Source organism: Melanotaenia boesemani, chromosome 3, assembly GCF_017639745.1.
Source record: "Melanotaenia boesemani isolate fMelBoe1 chromosome 3, fMelBoe1.pri, whole genome shotgun sequence".
NCBI lineage: Eukaryota > Metazoa > Chordata > Actinopteri > Atheriniformes > Melanotaeniidae > Melanotaenia > Melanotaenia boesemani.
In genome coordinates, this window is record NC_055684.1 from 34188528 (window position 1) to 34211731 (window position 23204).

Here is a 23204-nt window from a genome sequence, read left to right on the forward strand (position 1 = left end):
TTGTTGATTATGACATTAAGTAAGATTACATTGATATTATAGATTAGAAACTGATCTAAATCAGACTTGTCAGATATATCATAAGGTTTATCAATTTTTTGTTATATGTTTGAGCTGCTTTGTGTGTGTGTGTGTGTGTGTGTGTGTGTGTGTATACATGTGCATGCAACTGTGTAAAAGACTTTGAGTGTTTTTGTCTATTTATTATGTAATCGCTTTTGATGTGTGTAAAGGCTCGTTTTATTTTTAATATGCATACATTTCTTTTTTTAATGTAAAGCATTTTGTGTTGCCCCAGCATGAAAAGTGCTTTATAAATAAAGTTTAATTTGATTTTATATTATTTCATTTTTAAGTTACCTGCCAGCTCTGTTTGTGGTTCGCGTCTGATGTGTCACATGCTGACACTTTATCAGAAACATATAAGGTTTTAAAAAGCTGTATTTTAGGCTAAACTGTTATATTTTCTAACCATAACCAGCTACTTCTATGGTCTGAACACATCCAAAGAGACCATGAGAATGAAACTGAATAATAATAATAACAATTACAGCTCACATGGTACCAGACGAGAACAATCTGTGGTGTGAAAGCTGATCTCACACAGGACTAAAAGCTAATAACGATACACGTTAAGCCGTGAAGGAATTCTTGTGATTGTGATCAGGCAAATCCTCCCTTGCAAGGCCATGTTAAACATCTTCTATCCAAATTATGAAGCTGGCCAAAAACAAAGAAATGTCCCACATTCTAGTATTTTGTTGGAGCACCTTTAGTTGTGATTTTGGCATACTTTCACCATGACATCAACTAATTTAGTGTCACAACATACACTTCCTTAAGGTGTTGCAGTCATTTTTCATCAAGAATTGCATTGATGATGAGAGTTGGATCACTGTTTAAAGCCTTTTACTGCACTTCCCAGTCATTTTCATTAGGGTTAAGGTCTGGAGTTTGTGGTGGTTAATCCATGTGATAATCCAAGCTTCCTGAATCACTCTGTCACAATTTTGAGCCAATGAATGTTTGATAACATTCAAATGACTACAAGACATTTCCTTGAGTTTGCTGCGGTTCACATGCCAAATATCAGGTAGACTGAATAAATGTTGTTTAGCTAAGTGAAAATTATCCCGGTGCACAAAGACAGATCATTTCTGGCTGCCACCTGCTTTAATTTATTGTTTTCTTTCCTACCCTGATTACTTCCATAATATACAAGCCCTTTATATTCTTCTTTTTCTTCCAACCTTTCTGCCAACCTTCTGCCATCCATCTAACCACTGTTCTTTCTGTCTTTCCCAGCCAGCAGATTTGGATGTGTGGGTAAGCAACAATAACATTGCCTTCTTAGTTTTGCTTTTTTTTTTTCTTCTTACTTAGTCCTCTTCTCTATTGGCCATTCAGATGTCATGTTTTCATTGTGCTTTAAAGCAAGGCTGCAAGTGTGCTGCTGCCACCGTTCCACAAAACAACACTTTGGGAGGTATTCAGCTAGAAAATTACACATCATCTGTGCTGCTGGCAGAGGTGATTTTACATGCAAACACACAGACACACATCCCCTAAGCATCAAACAGCCGCTGTAGCAAGAAGCGCAGTGAGTGCAGTATAGGGATTTAAAGATGTGCTCTTTGGGGATGCATGTGTCTGTTGAGTTAGGATAAGATTACACTGGATTACAACGAATGTAATGTCAATCAGTTAAAGTGTGTGAGTCTGCCTGCGTATGTCTGCCATATCAGTAAGAAAGGAAGGGAGATCAGTCTGGGAAGGTGCTATTCCATCCCATCTATGCCAGTCTCGCTAATGCACACGTTTGATTCATTAATCAATCACTTTTCCACCAGATGTGTACACGTCTGTGTCAAGGTACAGACACTTTTTATTCCAGCACTATATTAATCCAGGTTCCATTGCTGTCTTTTACTGTCTTACCTGCAGCTAGTTTGATTGTGTTCATGCACCGTACCATGTTTATACTGTTGTAGCTCTGCCTGAAATCATATGTGATCATGGGTGTCCTTCTTCAGCATTAACTGGCATTCAGTTTAAAATACAGGCAGGTAGAGGTAAAATACAGTATTTCAGCCATGATAGGCTGCATGTATGTATGCTGAAGAGAATTCAACCACCCTGTGCGTAACATTTTTAAATATGTATCTGTAAGATGTTGCAGTTTTTTCATCATTTTTTTTAAATTTCATAACTAGTGAGGATCTTCTTTGATCTTTCATGTTGACAAAAATATGTAAACACGGAGATCCTTAAATTGCCCGCAAGGGTTTTCATGAAGTAGTTAGATTCAGCTCAGTTTAGCATTCAAGTTTGAGTAAGCTAGTTAAGAAAATGTGTTTTTAAAATAGAAAGCATGTAATGTTTTCCTGCATGGAGCATCGCACCTTTATTGACTCCGTGGACGTCCATACAACAAACTCTTGCTCTTGGTAAAAACCTTGCACTGCATAGTTCATTTTTTTTCTATTTTTTTTTTACCTCTGATATGATTAGACAAAATAAAATGAGATGAACAAGTAATGCAGAGTGATACGGAACACAGAGATGGTAGCATGAATAGTTAGTGACAGTCAGTTGCCACATGTCTCGACAGTACTTTCTAACTTTGCTTCAGCTACATCCAAGTACAGTACATGTCTTTTGTTAGGGCTTACGCTTTCTTTTTTGTGCATGAGACACTGCTACATATTTTCTGTGTCTTTAGTACATTACTTTGATCATATTTATTTGTACAATTCTGCTTTATTACATTCATTACTCAGAAAAAGTTGTGTGCTTTCATACTTTAACAAGGTTCTTCTATCGCAAAAGTCACATCTCATCTCTGCCGAAACATCCCATGACATGGATTCTTTGTTTAACACCACCACTGCATGAACATGCCTGTCTTCAAGCTTAAAGTGCTGACTTATTTCCACAGTGTCTCTTTTTTACATCTGTCTTCTGTCCTCCTCTGCTTGCATGCTGCTTCGCCATGGCCCAAACTGTGGGTCTTCCTACAGCCAATCTGCCATCTTGCTGCCTGTCAAATCTTGGCTCAGCAGGCTTATTAAAGACTCTCACCTCATCCTAATATCAGCGACGCCATGCCAGCTCCTGCCACAGCTGTGCCAGTCAGTAGCTTTGTAAGTTGTGTTACATTGTGTGGACATGACATCATTTGTTATTTAACTGCATAATTGTACAATTTTAACCAAACAATATATAACTACTATATGATTTGCCCACTGACTGGGCATGAATGCTGGGGAAAGATATAAATATATTTACTTTGCATGCAGCTTAGATCTATTGATAAACCTTTTTTTTTCTAATATTTTGTTTTCTCACTGTTGGTGAAATGATTTATCTGATGCACCCTGTAGCTAAGCTTGTAACAGAAACTCAGAGATGTGCTTCCAATCTGATTGCACAGTGGTGGAAACAGTTGCAGTAACTGTTACGGATCTAAAATGTAGAGTTTGTAAGTGCCTTCAAATACTGTGATACTGAATCACGATTATGTCATGTGACCATGTGCATGTGAGCAAGTTTTGAATTATGATATAACTATTATAAGGTGCCATTTAAGGAAAAGTGCCTGGTGGTTTCTGCTCTACTTGAAAATGAAGTTGATGGAGTTGATTGGTCCTGTGAGTTCTGCTATGAATAATAGCTCAAGATTTGAGTTCAGAGTTTTCTTTTAGTCTATATTTTAACTTTATCAGAAACAAGACTTCTGCTATTACGCAGCTTACCTTGTTTCTTCATCGCCTCAACTTTTACCTCTGGCTGGTTTGTAAATCTGTAAAGGTGGAGAATATGTTGTTGTGGTTCATTATCTGTAAATTTAAACATAGTTTAACACTTATTGATACAAGAATTTGTTTCCCACATCTCTTCATTTCCCTGCACAGATCTTTTATTTGGCGTTTATCAGGTCTCAGTGTGAAGAATGTCTGCAACAGGTTATGGATCAGTTTTTGTTTTTGCTTTCATTCTTACGTCCAATTTCTCTCCCTCTCTGACTATCACTGTCTTTCACAGGCCAGACAGTTGGAGAGGAAAGAAAAGGAGCTGGCTGCAATATCCAGTTTCTACAAAGAGCAGTTAGAAATACTGGAGAAAAAGGTAAAGACCCATGTCTCATTTGATCAAAATTAAAGTAAATCACCAGACTTTAGGCACACATTGATTTGTTGAATTGTGTTTGTCATAACGTTTGCAAATATTCAGACAATTGCATGTGACATGTATGAAGACATGACATAATTCCCATTATTTGATCAGCAAAAGCTGTAATTAGAAATGTTTGACATATAACGGGAGGCGTCTTTAAAAAGTCTCCTCACAGTAGGAATAACAAAACAAATCTTAAAGTGACTTATTACTCACTCAGCTTGGAGAATGAAATCTTGTTGAAATGCAGCTTTGTCTTCCCTATATTTGAAATGTCAACCCTACATCACATTTTAAAATGTAAATGAAATGAAAGTCTCAGCAGGCAGATGAGAGTCAGGACTTGCTGTTGATGGACCAGCACTCAAGAAAGACTTCTCAGACAGCCTCAGCTGACTAATAACATGTGTCATGTCCTTTTGCAGCCACCACACTGTTTTTTTATTTTTGGAACAACAGATAAAAAAAGATAAAAGCATCTTGTTTGGTGCTTTTAAGGAGCGCTAATGCATTGCTGATATTGTGCCCTGTTTAAAAGCCACATGTGCTGTGGTTTGATGAGGCTGACTCATGTGTTATACAGTAAATTTGTGAAGAATGTTAAAAAGACTCTGAGGACAAATTTTTGAAAAGGCAGCTTTATATTTTGGGGATGAACAGATGCAAGAAAGAAGTGTAAAATCTTACTGAAAGATTTACTGCTAATAATGTACACTAGAGTATAAAAAGAGCCTATGAAAATGCAACAGGAATACATACATACACTCCTTCACCCTTTTATCATCCCCTGGCCTATCCTCTCTGCTTACACCCACACCTCTCCCTTCAAGTATTCGGTACACATTTGTTGGGTCTCCATCCCTCCACTCCAGCTCTCCCTCCCTGAGGCAGGTCCCATCAGGCAGATGGGGGACCTTATCTAGTCCCTGGCACTCACCTCCTTTAGGCTTTTCAGAAAACCTTTTACATAGCCAACCTAAATGGAAGGACCTTTGCACGACTCGCAGCAACCTGCAAACGCTGCAATGCTTGACGGAAGAGACTGATTGGCAGAAGAGGGCAGGATGCTCTATCTTTCTCTGCTTGCTGCCACAGTCCCTTTTTCTATCTTTTATGTTTTTCACCCTTCACTTTCTCATTGCTGACCTGCATGTGGATGAGGGAGCGAGAAAGAGGGGGACTGAGTGGGTGAGATAAAGAGGCTATATGGACTGTGCATTAAACAGACTGCCTATCTTGAGGTGGCGTCCATCTCGCCGCTTCTCTTCCTTCATTTTGCAGTCCAACACTTCATTCATCTGCCATTCCTTTCATGCCTTCTCTCCCATTCTCTGCCTTTTATTCTTTTATACCTGTTGCTGACATCAATTGGGCTAAAATAAATAGCCACTTGAAAGTTAAATGGTGACTGACACAGGTCATTTACATGCAGAACAAAACTGGAACTTTGAGTCTTGCGTGTGGCATGCATTATGATTTAAGAAAACTTTCAAAAGATTACTGTGCACACATTGTCAATGTAAAAAGAAAAACAGGAATTTTAAAGGATCGGTTAAATTTGAGGTTTCTGCTTTTTTTTGCTGCTCTAAAAAGACATTTTCATGCACAGAAGATGCAGATTTCTTAATGTCTTTTAATCCTGACCAAATATTTAAGCCACAAAAATTAAAATGACAGATAATTGATGTTTGATGTTACCTTGAATCAACATTTTACTTGAGCTTATGGCAGCCTTATCGTAGGCTAATGAATGTGCTTGTGTGTGCATGAGTATGTGTGTAGTTGATTACTGATGCAGAAACAAACACAAACACACTGTAGTGTCCAGTTTGCCTAAGGGATAAATGATGATAATAGACTATTACGTTTGTCTAAAGGCTTGCATGTCATTTGAGTTCACTTCTGACACAAATGGGAAAATAACCTGTGTGTGTGAGTGTGAGTGTGTGGTTATTGTGACAGGTTCATGTACAGTCTCTCATTTCTGAAGTAATTATAAAATAGCCAATCCACTGCACAACTTTGAATTTCCACTCATCTCTCACACATGCACACATATTGCATATACATAGACAAAAAGACAGAGGATTGCATGTACTGAACATCCCAGCACATCCTCTAATTCTCCTCTATCCCAATCCTCTCCCCTCGCTCTCATTTATTTTTGGATGACTCCCTAATCTTTCTTTCCACAGTATACAGGTGGAGTATATCTGTCTTCCTGTGGCAACATACCCTCTGACTGTGTAAACAAGTCTCAGTTTAAAATTCACCTCTTTTAATCCCCTCCTCCCCCTCCCCCTCCCTCTCTTTGTCGACTTCTCTCTGAGAAAGCAAAATTAATCCGTCTTCGTCCAAGCCCGGTGCGTGAAACAACCCCTTCCTCAAAACCCTGACATCAGCCCATCTCAGTCCACAGCTTCGAGAGGGTGTTCAGACAAGTGTGCATGCGGGAATCATCTGAAAGAGATTCGCGTGCAAACACAGATTTAGTCACACACCTGCATGTATGTAAGATTATACACAAACAGAGCACACATGCGCCACACTAATCCCCTCCACGAGCCTTTCCAACAACCTCAGAACCTTGCTTTCCCCCTTGGAAGGGTTATCATCCCTCACAGCCCCCCAACCTCCCCCTTTCTGTCTCTCCACTTTGGGCTTTCACCCCCATGGGTGGAAATGACTGGGAAGAGCCCAGAGTGTGTATGCCGGTGATAGTGACTCCTCTTCTCTGGTGTCATTGGAGCCGAGCTGGGACCGTTGCTTGGATCTGTTCTGCCAAAAAGACACAAAATAACATGTTGATATGAGGAAACACAAAACTGTGTCATGGTCCCCAAACATTTCAGCTGTATAAACTGTTCATGCTTGTCCAAATACTGCAGTCACACCGCAGTTTTCTTCATTTTTCTTCCCCCTTTTCCTTGCTGAATAAATATAATAACATGATATAAGTAGTCATATAAGTAACTTTCTATCCAACATTTTTCCTTATAAATGAGTCATAAACCAGCGTGGATAAAAATGTCCATGTTTGTGTAGAATAAACAAACATGCTGATCCAGCTGGAATAATGAAAAAAGTCTAAAATATGAGATTAAAGACAGTATCTCAATATGTGATTTTATAATGTTTACAAAGTATTTTTTCAAGAACTTGCTATTTTACAAACAGTTTAGCCTTTCTTCCATTACATGGTATTAAATTAAAGAAGTTCTGTGCTTTACATAGTTGTTATGCACTAGTGGTATGTGCTCCAGCCTGTTAATTTGTTATCGTTTGCCAAGCGGGAGCACTCTATCAATCACTGCCTGACCCCTCCAAAACCTTCCAAGACCCAGCATCAATTTGCTGCTTCCCTCGATGGTGCCCTACTCTCTACATCCTGCATAATCACAGGCACCCATGTGTTTAAGTCCCTGTGGAGCCTTTTTCTTTTTTTTCCATCTTTGCTTGAACACTGGATGTCCCACAAGGCAACCACAAGCTTTCAAGTTCTAGTTCAGTCTTCCTCTGAGTTCACCCACTGAGGCCTTGACCCGAAGCTAAAGGCTAAGCGACTGTCATGTGGCTAACTTATTCCAACATATTCCCAATGAGCCTGACAAAGTTTTAGCTCATACCCCTCTAACAAGAAATGAGACTTGCTGTCTCTTTCATGTCCATAAGTCCAGAGCATGGCTTCTTTTTCTGTCAGATTAAGTCATATATTGTCAATGGTTTGTAATTTGGAGATTAATAAAACATCCAAGCAGAGGTTTTGAGGACTGTATCTGTACTTTGTCTCAGATGCAGATGATCTAGTTGAAATGTTGCAAGAAATAACATTTTACACCAGTTTAAGGGGGAAAAGGCAACGTTCTGATACAACTTTTTAGTCAGTTCAGACTTCTTTGTCAAAAACAAGTGTCTACATTACCCACAGTACGTGTGTACAATGACAGAGTAAATTAAATGGTACTGATATTTAGTTAATGCTAATTTTTTCAGTTATGTCTTGTATTTTACTGTATTTTTTAATGATCAGTGATGAAATGATGCAGGTGCAGCATATTCCATTACCATGAATACTAGGAGAGAGGATTAGGGTAAAAGATGCCTGTAATATTACTTGAGTCATCTCCAACACCAGACATTCAGTTCAGGACTAGCATGTCTGCAGATCAGCTTGAAATAATAAGATATGAAAATGACTTGCTGGCACTGGAGGTGTGGAGGGCTTGGGATTGTGGGGGGAGGTTTATATTTGATCCCATCTCTTCTTCGCTCAGTCACTTCAATTATCTTTCTCTCCTATCACCTCATCTATTGGGAATATAGGGAATAATTAAGTAAAAGCTTGAGTACTGCGGTTATTGGTTTAAAATGGTGATTACTGCACAGTGAATGTGTTTGAGAGGGTGGCTGGAGAGATTTGCTTTGCGTTCGGGGTATTTCAGACAAACTATTTCATATGTTTTCTCACAGGGCTTATAATGTGATCATTTCAGTGAAGTGGTTACTTTTAATAAAACTTTTTACAGCTCTGCATGGCTTATACAATTTCCAAAACTATCTACTGTATTCTTTTAGCTACAACATAATCAGCACATCATCTCTTTATGAGCAGCTCAGGCCATATTGTGGTGTAGTTAACACTATTACCACTGATTATTCCAGTAAAGGTGTGCTGTATATGACCTTACCCACTGGGCACAAGCTGCATCTGAGTTGTAATTGCTATTTAAATGGCAGGGTTTCTCGTCTGAAATAAAACATTATGGAGTACCATCAGACCGTCAATATTCAGATTTGTAAGCAGGCTGTAAAATTCAAAGGTCACTAATTTATGGAAAGTGACATTTCCATCGGTGTTTTAAGCATTTTGCTTATCAGTGCTGGTGCCAGAATTAAGGCTCAAAGAGTAGTTGCAGTTGTGGTACTATCTAGTTATGCATGTGGATAATGTGAGATTCATGCAGTCTAAATTGATGAGGCTTGATCTTAAAGATTTTGACATATGATTTTTTGTTCATTTATTTTTTTTTTTATAATTATGTGATCTGAAAATTAAACCACACTAAAACAGTCTAAAAGCCATTATTTATTTATTGTTGCTATTTTTAGTCTGCTTGTTTCTTTTTATTTTATTTTATTTTATTTTATTTTTCTAATTAAAAATGCATGTAGAACCCCACTCCTTTTAAGCAAAGTCCACATACAGATGTTTTCTCAGGACAGCCTCAGATGTCAAATAAAGAGGTTAAAATAATGTAAAATGGATGTATCAATAGATAAAGGCCAACCAAAAAAACACAAAGCAGAATTTACTACTAACAGAACTTTGTAGTAATAACACACAGATCAACAATGACCAAGCCTTTTCTCATCTGCATATCATGGCTTTTAGAATTAAAAATGTTAGCATTAAATTAAACACACAACACAAACTACAAGATTACACTTTTTCCTTTAGCCATTTTTTTTATTTATTTATTTTTTGCTTTTATTAATGCTAATATTTACCTGCTATACTCACAAAACCAACTCTAACTCAGCTGGTTTTTGGTGCCACCGTACATCAAAACAGCTTCTTGGTTTTATTCCAGCCATGGAGGACTATTACTTTTTGTTCTTTACAGACAATCATACAACTAACAACTTTCTTGTCATTTGTTGATATTTAGCTGCTTCTGATTAGACATTACTGTCAGCTTAAGGTTAGACAGGAAGTGGCTTCATCATAATTCCTGGGTCAAAATAGCTGCCTCGTAGCTACATAGTAGTGATAGCAATCTTTTTCTTTTATTACAAAAATATGATAAATAATTATTTTATCATGATCACTCATTGTGGATTTACCATATAGTCTCAGAATAAACATTAAATTTTGTGGTTGGAATATAAACCTCCTAAATGGGATACAAATGCCTGGAAACTTCCTTAGATCAAATCAAATCAAACTTTATTTAAAAAGCACTTTTCATGCTGCGGCAACCCAAAGTGCTTTACATGAAAAATCAATTTATGCATATTAAAAACAAAACGAGCCTTTGCACACATCAAAAGAGATTACATAGTAAAAAAAAACAAACAAAAGAAAAAAAAAGTCAGTCTTTAATACAGTTATATACAAACATGCATATATATACACACAAAGCAGATACACCCCCCCACACCCGTTCTGCACATGACTCCTTGATTTCTGTGTCTGTACTAAAAGTAGAATAAAACACTTAAAATGATAAACATCTGGCTTGATGCTGCTGTGAGGAAACAATATCATGGGGATCCATCCACACCAGAAGCCAGTCCACCCATGTCCTACAGTGGCTGCCATCATGGCAACCACCCCGATCAGGGCAGGACCGGGGCCCACACCACAGCCATAAGGCTGCAATGCAGGGCCCCAGCCACCCAAACAAGGGCGATCGCCACAGCAACAACCCCCAAACTGAGCAGGCAGAGCCCCGGCGTGGAGGATCCCAATGAGGAAAACACTGGAGTTGAAACAAAGATTAAATAACCTTAAGAAACAATAAGCTAAGAATAAGTAAATAAATAAACAAACAAATAAATAAATAAAATAAATACAGTTGATTAAATTAAATGACTTTTTTTTGTCCTCCGACGACCCGAAAGGATAGTAAATTAGTGTTACTCACAAACATTAAAGATGTCTGCATGAGCAGCCCTCTATAAACTCAAAATACAAAGTAAAATGGATCTGTTGTTAAATTCCCTTAAAAAGATCAGGTCATTTCTTTTTTCTCTATTTTTCTGCCTGCAGAACTTCGACAACTACAAGCAGACGGCTGAACAGTACGACGAGGCAGCTGCTAAAGCTGAAGCTCACATACGGTAAAGACCAAATAAACTTTCTAATACGGTTGACCAATTCACTCAGCATATTGCAAGACTGTTGATTTTCCTGCTGCCTTATTACATTTTTTCCATTGCTGGCTCGAGTACTTGACTGATTTCATACATAGAAATCATCTTTTTTTATAGGTTTAGGTGCGTTTATTATGCAGCAATTTCAGATATTTTGTACGTCATCAGAAATAAAATCTACTGTGGAGGACAGGAAGAAACAGCTGTCAGAAAGCAGATGTGGTCAGACTCAGGAGTGTGAAGGCTATTTGCAATGTTGGTGTGGTGTTAATGTGAACAGCACACTTCCTGTAGCTGCCTGTTAAAACACTTTTACACACACAGTGGTGGGACTGGGTGATAATTTAATTTGATCGCTTCTCTTTTCCTTTGTCAAAGTATTGTGACACTGTTCTGACACTAATATGTCACAGATTACTGTTTTCTTCTCTGCATAGAAGTTAAACCACTGTGAAATGTGTCACAACATAATAGTCAAAATTCTTAAAGATGTGCTTTACACTGAAATGTCTCTCTTTTTAAAGCTATGAAGTGCATCATAAGACTCATCGGAATCTTGTATTGAAATAGTCTTTTTGGCTAATTGTATTAAAAAATGCTTTCCATACCATTTAGGAATAAACTTAACTTTTCAAAGCTAGCACTGAGGTAGTGGCAGATGTTTAGGACTAAAACATTACCCGAATCATAAAAAAGAGCTGGGCTTCTCGCCTCCCCCAAGACATTGCCCTTTGAAACACAGCTCTTTATCAAATTAATGCATGTCAATCAAGGCTCCTTTTTCACCAGAGTTTGTACCCATTTTTAATCACATACCAGTTATTTCAGTTAAGTCATAATCCTGTCAATTTTTTCTTTTGACTGTATAAGAAGCAAAGTTTGACTGTTACAAAGGGAAAGAAAGCTGTCCTCCACAAGCATAATGTTCATTTCAGGGGATACTAAATAGGAAAAAGACCATTTAAGTACCTTAAAATTCTTCATGTTTGTTGCAAAAGTGTTTTATAAAAACCACTATTCTGCAGTGACATTACCAGGTCAGCATATGCCAGCCCTGTCAAATCAACTCATGAGCTGAGACGGGACATCAATTAAAAGAGTACACAAATAGCAGACTGTGCAACTCAAAAGAAATTCCCAGAAAAGATGAGGAAGAAACTTGGTTACGGCATTTTAAAAGCATTGCGACTCCCCAAGCTCAAAGTGAGAGAAATATACAAATGGAAAATGCTTTCCTAAAAGTGGTCAACATATAAATGTTTCTCCTAGAATACAGCAAGATTACAAAATGGAAAGCTACACTAGATCCAGCAACATGATGAACTTTTGGGAGAAGGTTATTCGGACTGGTAGGATAAAGATTTGCACAGTTTGGACAGGAGATGGGAGTTTAATACATGTGAAATAAACTGAATTACCCAGAAAAGGAACATGATAACCCAAATCAAACATGGAAGATGGAGTGTAAGGTGTTGATGATGCCTTGTCACTTCAGGGTGACTTGTCCTAATTGAAGAAAATACAAATTATGCTGAGTGACAGCTCCTGACAGCAGAGAACTGTCCTTTGGTGTGTGATATAAAGCCTAAGTGCAAATGAGTTATGCAGCAAAGACAATGATCCAAAGCATAAGCGGAAGCCCACCTCAAAATGGCTCCGAAGGAATAAACTAAAAGCTATGGTCAAAAATCAGACATGAACTACACTGAAGTGCTGTTTAAAGAGCAATTCATGATACGAAACCATCCAATGTGGCTTTTCTGGAGCAGTATTGCAAAGAAGAGTGAGCCAAAATGCCACCATTTTGGTTCTGGGGCAAATTTCGAAATATACTGCAGGCATTAAGTTAATGTTGATAAATATTGGAACGTGTAGTTATTGAGTACTGTTCTTTTTCATGGTGGTGAATATTCCAGAAATTGGTTTGGGGTTAAGTTGGCCTTATGTTTCTTTGTGAGTACATAGTCAAACATCAAAATCTATTTGTCTATATTAGTCAAATGGCTGCAACATATCCAGAGTCTGTCGTGCCTCTCATCTAATGTCAGCAGACAATGACTCCAATACCTCTGAACAAGAAAAATATGACCAGGAAGAAAGAATGGATATATCATTTAGTAAATAAATAACAGCGCTGTTTATATTTGTCATGATTTCCTGTGCACCATTAGGTGCAGCTCCTAATTAACTTGTTGGAATGCCAAAGGGAAATGAACAGCAAAAAAACAATGTGCTTTATTTCATTCTCCTCCTCTCTATCATATGTAAAGTCACTGAATTAAATTGATGGAAGTAAATTGAATTAAGCTGATTTATACCTCATTAACCCATAAAGGAAATTATATTATTGCAGTATAAATTAGTGAGGAAAAATAACTAAAATCGCTAAAAAATCTGTCGGAAAAACTGTCTGTGTTTTGTATCATGACAACAGCTGAGAAGATGACATGATGTGCAGCAGCATGTGCATCAACAGTTACTTTTAGTTCAGTGTAATAAATACAAGATTTCTTCATTTCATCACCTGTTTAACAAGTTGAAACATGTTGAAAAACAGTATTTTTAGTAAGTCCCATCCCCTGTTACTTTTTAAACAACTACATCTTTTTTTCTTATGCTAAAAAGATTTCATGTCCCGGCGACATGTTGTGATGAGAAACTGACTTTATGAGTTATATCTCACGTAATGAACAAATACCAGTTATAGTTCACTTACCGTGTTTTCATCTGTATCTGTAGACTGCAGACAAAAACCACAAGAAACAAAGTCTGTAAACATGCACATTAATTAAAGACACCAGCAAGAGATCTCAATTATTTTAATCATTTCATGTGCACCCAAAAAAAAAACAGAAAACAAAGTGAAATTATGATTATTTTCTTTATTTAGTTTTTCTAGGTATGTGTTTTTGGATTGTTCAAACTCTTAAACTAATTTGTTATTTCAAATATATGTCATACCAAAATGACACATTTGTGTGGCTTTCACTGCATTTTTAATACGATTTTGACATTCACAGCCTCATTTCTCTTTTTTGGTGATATGGTGATATTCCTCAGTATAATTAGTTGTCACGGGGCCGCTACAAGTTTAACATCAAAGCAAAAAATAACCAACAGCTTGGTCTTGTAGTCTGCTCCAAAGACAAAAGAAATGTTGTGATGTTGTGAGAAGCACAGGCTCTCCTGTGGGATAACAAAGTTCAGACCTCACCTGTTAGAAAGCATGTCAGTTTTAATCAACGCTGAGCTGCTGCTTCACTGAAGCTACCGCAGGAAGTGGGACTCCCAAATTTATGCACCTCCATAACACTAATTCTCACCCCCTCTCTGTCCTTCTTCTCAAAGCCCTTTCATTTCCCTTTTAGTTTTCATTAGCACACATTTTCCCCCTTTTGTCTGATGACTTCCTCTGCAGCATTTCACTAAATTCTAATTAAAATTTAGCTTAGCTTTTTTATTTTTTCAAGCGGGTTAAATTTATCCCAGTTTTAGAATCCACCCGAAACACACACAAAAAAGAAAACTAAATTTCAGTTGTCTCATTGCAGAAAAGTAAAAATTTAACATTAGTTTGATTATTAAATTTTGAATTGATTCTCCTTTTTTATTCCTGCACTTTGATGCTGTGTGTGCTTTAAATATTAAGCATGTAGTAGATTTGCCTATTAACTTTCCATTGGATAATGACTGTAAAGTTAATTTGTGGTTCATGTAATAACCAATTGGAAAGCTGTGTATAACTATACAATATCACCTGGATCTGAATAATTTGCCAGTTTCAAACAACGTGGAAATTTTGCGCCACCAACAATGCTTTACTTATAGTTTTACTGCATCTGAAAAATAAGCAAAATTTTAAAATTCTCCACATGGCACAAGACAGACAGCAGCTCAGTTCACAGTTACAAAGCAACACACATATTTTAGACACAACAATGTATGAAGCTGTCCCAGAAGGCAATTTATGAATGTTATTATGAGGTCTGAAGTATAGTGTAGTAGCACACATTGTAGTGCAAAAATGAAAAAGTAGGTGCTTGGTCATTTTGCCAGCTTTGTGCTGTGTAATGAGCGGTGACCTCATCCACAACACTGACATCTTCATGCACCTGGTCCATTCAATTCAGCAGCACTCAATTCAAGTTCCAAATTTTGTCCAAATGATTACATTTGCAAGGATTTGTCATTTTCCCAAGCTGCATGGAAGAGGTTAGAAGATCACCTCAGCACAAGTGTGCAGTACGAGTAGCATTTAGCCCGTGCACAATGTGTTGCTATTATTTTTCCATTGCAAACACAAACATCCACTCCCATTTCTTCGTTATATCTCTACCATGCATACAGGCGCACTTTGTATCCAGGCAGTCATGTGTTCATCATGTTGTGTCAGCATCTGGGTTGTGTTTCATTCTGCAGGTGGTCATGCTGTCATTTCACACTACACCGACCATCCAGTAATTATTCTATTTACCCACTGGTAAAGAGATAGAGAGCAGCGCATTTCAACATCTCATGTAGCTAAAATACATCTTTTTCTTCTGTCTGTGTATCTGTCCTCTGAGCCCTTTAAATGTCCACCTAATTTTCTCTTCTAATTCTACATGATATTTTTCATCGCACTTTCTATTTTTCTGTCCATTGTTGGAACCTTTTCTGCATTTATTTTCCATCCTCAGACTTTTTCTCTTATAACTGCATCCAAATGTGCACTTTATTCATACTTCAATTTGCACAGAGGCTTTTCGCACATGGTTATTTTATCTCTCTGTTCTTTCAGTGCAGGTGTAAATAAAAACATTGTTCTTGCAGAGTCTTCAGGTGTGTTGGTAGTGGGCGCACAGTCTGCATGGTTCTACGTCTTTGGGTTGGCAGCAAAAGGACCTGGTGCATCCCCACAAACTGGTGCTTATAATGAAATTCACATCATACAGGGCTTGCACTAAAGAAGACAATACTGAATTTAGCTTTAGTGGTTATGAGGAATAAAAAAGAAGCTAAATGGATTTGTCATGCTAGATTCTTGGTTTTGTTTGATTTAGTATTTTTGGTTGTGTGAGTCAGGCTTTTGCACTTGACTTGGACACCTATTTGCAGGTGCTAAGCTTGCACCTTAGCTAGTAAAGTCAGATATTAGGCTTAAATGACAGAAATTATAAACAGCTAATGCGATGTAAGAAAATCTGGACTTAGAGTAAGGGTACTTTGTTGAGAGCCAGGTAAAATGTTGGAAGCCCTTCGGGATATTGCTTCTCTTTTTCTATACTTGACAGGTCACATAAACATGATCCTTGTGTAGAGACCTTGCAAGTGGTCTTTTTGCTGTAAGGCATTTCGAGGAGTTCATCCATTAGTTTGGCCTTGGGGTATCGTACTACCCATATTCCCCAAAAAGCACCTAACTGTAGAAAGCCACAACATAGCCACAGAGCTTACCTTAAGATAAAAAAAAAATCCATTAATCCTCTTAAAAAACCTTGTTACTCTCAAGGTGTTAGCAAAGACAACCTAAGTGAACCTCAGGTGAATGTCTCTGTGAGGATTTGCCATAAAATGACTGTGGGCACTTTGTAGTTTAAAGCCTACTTTAATAAGAGTTTGTTTTATCTGCTTTATTCTATTTGTCTGTCTTTCCGTGTGTGTGTGTGTGTGTGTGTGTGGGGGGGGGGGGGGGGGGGGGGGGATTGGGGGGGGGGGGGGGGGGGGGGGGGGGCATGCCCCATTAGTGAAACAGGCAGGTATTCTGTAAGGATGACTTTGGCCCTCCAGAGTAGCAGCCTGCCAGTCATTACCAGAGACTGGACCTGACTGGCTGAGAGCTAACAAAGATTTAACATTTAGACAGAGGGCTTCAGTCACTTACACATTTGGACTCTTTCACTGCCTCTAGAGGAAGAAATAAGATCATACACTCCCTTAAAGGTAGCCGACTGGATTTACTGATTCATTTAGTTCGATGATTGAGCGTTCTGAAAACACACCAGGTTGAACTGAGTCAAAGTAAGTCTAATCAGGTTAACTGGGGTCCTGCTGTATTTGTGCAGGGTTTAAGTTTGTGTACCAGTTTTATAAAAATAAATACAGAATCTCAAATCCATCTATGAGAAACACCAGGAGGATCATTTCTGTCTGGTAAAATGAGGCTACTAATTGCTGTGGATGGAAACAACGAATCAACAGTCCACTGTGACTGAATATTTTACAATGACAAGATACAGTATGTTTAATCATGCTTGACAGTATTAATACTGACTGTACACCAGCTCTGATCACATTAGTTACATTAGATAATGATTTTGACCATCACCAGTTAATTAATGTAACATAATTTTTTTGTTTGATCTGTTGGAATTGACTACATTGAATACTTTATCTTTGGATTCAGACCTTTAATAATAATAATAATAATAATAATAAACAAAAACAAAGAAAAAACTGCATTGAAAATATTATACAACGTTAAACTGCTACAAATTAAAAGTATACATAAAGAGGAAAATACTACAACAATACCCAGCACTGTAACATGCCTAGGTTGTGTGTTTAAGCTAGTGCACCACCTGAAGAGACAAAGTATGATCTAATATCCAAGTATTGTGTTTTACTGTGTGGAAATAATGTGTTCAGACCATACAAATGCATTTTGTTCTATATGAACTTTCACACTGTTTTTTAGAGAAATGTGAAAGTGTTTTAAAGAAAAGGCCAAACACAGAGACTCAAAACTGGAATTGAAACTGCTGATAAAAAGGCTAAAGATGGACACCGATAGCCACCCCATATCCTTCCCAACTCGAGTGAGTCGTCCAACCGAGAGTTTTCTTGATTGTGCGTGACATCTCATTGCTGATAACTGTTCAACCACATGTGCACATGGGCCTCTTATCTTGTTTCTGCATGTCACCTTTTTTAATGAAACACTGCCCTTATCCTCTCCCATCTCTCTCCTTCCCTGTCCCCACAAAGTGAGGCTGGTGGGGATCAATCAGTCTGGCTAACTGAGTGCAAATTTTTATCCTGCAGTACCATCTTGCTTCAGCATTTCTTGTGTCAGTAAAGAAAGATAGAGGCAGAGTTTTGTCTGTCTGTGGCTTGAAGTTGTTCTCCAGCGTTACTACAGTAATTTGTGTGTGTGTGTGTTATTTCTGTTAGAGATAGACTGCTTTTCAGTGAAGTTGGAATGAGACTTAGTCAAGTTTTGGGTGTTGTCATATTTTGTGACATGAGGTTAGGGTTTAAGTTTGTGTCTTAGCTAAGCAAAAGTAGAATAAGTGATTGTCATGACAACCAAAATGATCATAACTACTGAGTTATGCCATTCCTCAGATGCTTCATAAGCTTTTAAACTAATTCTGCAGTTCTGATTTTGTGTGATTAGGGAGTAAGATTTCTGCCAGCTCAGCTATAATGTCGTGAGCTGTATCCTTAAAGAATTTTTATAAAAGCATCTTGCAATACAAAGTGCATGCTCTGTCATTGCTTTTGATCTCACTTCTGCCATGACATCTTTGATCTTCTTTTCTCTTCCTCTTCATTCAGCTTAATATTAAAAACCAAAAGTATAATGCCATCGCTGCTACTTTAGAGCATCCCAAATCCTTGTCATCATGCATTAATAACAATTCTCTCTCACACACACCCCAACACAAACAATGCCATCTTAGAGAATAATAAAATGCTACGCCCCTTCGATCTTGTTCTTTTTCTTCTTATTGCTTTATTCCCCAATGTCATGCATTGCAGCAACGTAGAGCTTCAGCTCTTTTCATGAAAGCCACACACTGCAAAGGTGAGAATAAAAATAATGAGAAACTTTAAATGATTCCAGTCTAATCTTTACCCCTCAAATCTGCATGCATCTATGCAAAACGTCATCAGCAGGAAGCAATTTGACTGTTGTTTTGCATCTTTTCCCTACAAAAGTTAGCTATCAAACTAGCTGGGCCGACTAATGTTTTTCTAATAAGAGCTCACCTTTAATTTCAGACAAACGAAGCAGTTGGTGCAGATTAGCTGAGGCAATTTTCTGCTTCAGATTCCATTATTAAAACACTCCTGCTATCAGAAAGTTTCTTGTGTTGAATAGAAAAAAAAATGAGGTTTTCTTTTTTTTTCCTTCTTAATTTGGATTAATACCTTGAGGCTATTGTTGCTGTTATCTCCTATTCTTATGGAGTAATTCAGAATGCAGCCCTATTGTCGAGGTCCAAAGTCAAACATCGACCATTCATATAATTTTAATTGTGTGATTGAAACTTTTGTCAACTGATTTGAACTTAACACCATCTTCATTTTTTAGTGCAACAATGCAAATCTCCAAGGGCCGCCAAGCCTACTCATTTTAGTCTTATAATGTCCTTTTTAATCTGAACAAGCACAGCTCTTTAAATCCTAAGTCCTGTATCTTAAGACTTTTTAATATTTTAATAAAACTAAATCCAACACATCAGTGAGTATATCCATCTTCCTTTTCCTTTCTTGAAGATCAGCCAGTGAATTATACAGTTAAAACTCTGAGAGTAACTTACCAGTGTCCCAACTGAAAGACCGATGAGCGAACATTCACAAACATTTGGGGAATGGTAGATAACCTCGGTGCATTGTACTTTGTGATGAGGCAGAGGTTTAAATGCAGATTGTAATGGTTGCTATGGGTTACTGTTTGTCCATGCAAGCTGCAAGGGTTATTCATCATTTAATACATACTGTCACATTCTCTCTCTTTCTCTCGCTCAGGTTGTATTCACTTCTCTTTTCATGAATATTCTCTATGCCAGTGATTTGTTTAATCCTGCCGCTCTACCCTCCACTGCACACGCAAGCGCACACAGCCGCACACACCTAGACCGCACAATGGCCGTACCAGTGCTGAGAAATGTCTCCCACACTCTTATTTGTGTGCACAGTTTATCTCATGCACACACATACATGATGTGTATTTGCAAAGTACTGATCACAGGCACACACACACACACACACACATACAAACCTTTATAGTGTATTTGTCAGTGAAGGCAGGAGCTACTGAGCTCATTCATATGTGAAGGAGGCATGATTCTGTAATTGCTTTTGGGGAATGCATGAGGGCAGCTGTGTGTGTGTGTGTGTGTGTGTACCAGCTTCTATGTCTGTGTTATTGTGTATGTGATTGTCAAGTGGTCAGCTTCAGATTTTTATTTGACATGAAGGAACATTATCAAATTAAACACCATATCTTCATCCCTCTGTCTCTTGTCCTAGTCGTCATATGGACCTAACATTATGGAGTTCATTAGAGCTTTATGTAAAGCTCTGTCACCTGTTCCTTGCTTCCACTCATCAATATTCACACCTGATTTTCGTCTTGTAATCAGCCCTTCTGTATATGCTCCAGGTTTTTCTTTATTCATTACCAGTTCATTGTGTGTGTTAGTCGCCAGTTAGTCCAGTCTGTCTTTGTTCTTCCAGTCTTAGTGTTCCAGTTTCATAGTTTGGTCTTTTGATTTTTGCAGTGTTTTCTTTTTAATTAAACCTTCATTCTACCTTCATCCGTCTCCGTGCGTCCTACATTTGGGTCCTTCCACCTCATCTCCTCCGTCCAATCCATGACAGTTTTGTCCTTCATGGAAATAATGCTTCCAATACTGACTTGCATGAAAGAATAATCACCACCTGGCTGAAAACAAGTATATGAGGACCCCTCTCATACAAGGCCCAGGCAATTATTTTTATTTGTGTCCTCATCCTTAAAGTTTCCTAAGGGCTCTGTTTTTCAAGTAATGGAAAGGAGACAGGTGTGCATTTTTTTGAAGAGTGGAAACACTAAAAAAGGATCTCTAGACTTTTAATTAAATGGAAAATGATCTATTATATGAAGTTCTGCTGCCCTCTGCGCTTCAGAAACCTTTTGACAAATGTCTGTCTGAGGCCTTGTTCACAGTCAGAAAGCACTGAGAATTCGTGGGTCATTCTTGATTATCTCACCAGTCAAAGACATAATAAAGATAGTCATGAATTAGAGCTTGTGACATGATTGAAGCCCCCAAGACATCTGTTGAATAAGAGCAGTCAGAGACTGAAGATCTTTGCCAAGGCTGAATAAATAAATCCCGGTTCTGCATCCATATTGACTTCACAAGTCACTCACTTCAGACTTGGGTCATTGCAATTTACAGGTATCCATAGGTGAATAATCCTGCCAAAAAACAGAAAAACAAACAAACTGTATTAACCACACAACCTTATGATGTTTTACCCTGAAAGTGAGATTGTTTTATTGTTATATTCTATTTAGTTTTATGCTATTAATTAATTTTAATAAGATTGAGATCCACTGATTTAATGTGCACAAAATCTAAATGTAGAATTTCTAAGTTCCAGCAAACATGTCAGAAACAAAAGACAGTAGAAGAAGTTAGGTGGGGTTCTACTTCAGCATGGATCAGTGTTGGTTCACCATCATGAAGCCTGTCAACCAGCTGCACTCTTCCCTTTCTGGCAAGAAGAAAAGAAAAAAAAAAACACTTTTATACAAAATGCAGTGAAACGTATTATAGGGATCTCTGGTAATGTGGGTTAGGGAAGATGAAAGATGGAGTTTAAGATTTTGACAGTGAAATCAGCAGAATTTCTCTAATGTAGATTATAACAACCATAATCTGGAACTAATAAAAATGACCTGCATGTTTATATTATGACTTTGTGGCGGGTGTAGATTGAAAGTTTTTGCTCTAGAAAATTAGCACTGACTTTCTTTTTTCCTTGCTATGCGGTGCTAGTTTTGAAGCTGCAAAGTGCATATTAATAAGCATTAAAAGCTGTAACTCCTCAACAGCTGCAGAAGGTTGCATCCGCGAAACAGTTAACGTGTCGCGTCATGTGCTTGTATCACGTTGCGATGGGAGGCCTCCAGCGACCACGGCAGGGTCATGATAAAGTGATAAGTTATAGCTCTATTTGTGTGTATGTTTGTGTACAGTCTGTGTGTACTTATCCATAACCCACTCCATTCAGTTATAAGTTCTTTCACAATAGTAGGTAAATTACCACAAGCAACAGAGCACTCAAGGATTACCCTGTTAAAGGATTAGCATTCACTACCTGTATGAGGGTTTGTGCATGTGTGTATGTGCCTTTATATCTTTGTAAGTGTGGCTATGATTGTGTGCTTTTGACAGCACACATGTACTGTATTGTGAGACAGATGAGATGAAAAGAGGAAGTTTGACATTGACTCCTAAGCTGCTTTATTAATGCATAATTCATCTCTTTCTGCAGACAGAACCTTTGAAATTATCTTAGCTTGTTCGACTGCAACTAAAACAAACCACAATGTCAAGTTTTATTTATTTTTTATTTATTTATTTTTTCATTTCTTTTGCTAATCATACGATTCATTGACATGAACCAGAAGTTGTTTGTGCTCCTGTCACCAGAGTTTATAACAAGCCCAAAAGTTGAAACTTTTTACTTTGTTGTTGTGGCTGTGGTCGGGGTTTCCATTTGGCACAGTTGGGATTAACTAACTATTATTTATTTTTATTGTACTTTGCTAAAGTTTTTGGTTCATTTTTTATAGAAGGAAATAAACACTTTCCTTTCTCTCTTTCCCATCTGTGACAGATACTCAGACTGTAGAATGATTTTGTAGTAATTGCTCTGTTATATATGTACATTATGAAGTGAAATGTAAATTGAATCATTCCCCAGACTTTGCAAGTAAACAGTACAATGAGTAGTAGTAGTAGTAGTAATAATAATAATAATAATAATAATAATAATAATAATAATAATAATAATAAGAGTTAGCACTGCAGCCTCACAGCAAGAAGGTCACTGGTTCGAATCTCGGCTGGGGGGAGGTTTGAACCTTGTTGTTCTCTCTGTGTATGTGTGGGTTCTCTCCGGGTACTCCGGCTTTCTCCCAACGTCCAAAGACATGCATGTTAGGTTAATTAATTACTCTAAATTCTCCCTAGGAGTGTGTGCGAGTGTGAATGGTTGTTTGTGTTGGCCCTGCGATGGACTGGTGACCTGTCCAGGGTGTACCTTGCCTCTCACCTGTTAATGCTGGGATAGGCTCCAGCTTACCCGCGACCCGTAATGGACCAAGCGGTACAGAGAATTAATGAATGAATGAATAATAAGAGTTCAAATAGGAATAAATTAAGAAT

At 37.8% G+C, this 23204-nt stretch overlaps 1 protein-coding gene across 2 annotated transcripts in view; it reads left to right on the forward strand.

Annotated features, from left to right (window-relative positions):
• LOC121637374 (MICOS complex subunit mic25a-like) overlaps positions 1 to 23204 on the forward strand; it is a 59574-nt gene that overhangs the window by 19356 nt on the left and 17014 nt on the right. Inside the window, exons 5-7 of one of the 2 annotated variants that reach the window (XM_041981497.1) lie at positions 1306 to 1326; positions 4045 to 4128; positions 10949 to 11019. In XM_041981497.1, coding sequence (XP_041837431.1) covers positions 1306 to 1326; positions 4045 to 4128; positions 10949 to 11019 — 176 coding nt within the window. The remainder of the gene's footprint in view (positions 1 to 1305; positions 1327 to 4044; positions 4129 to 10948; positions 11020 to 23204) is intronic. The other variant, XM_041981498.1, reaches the window with a different exon arrangement.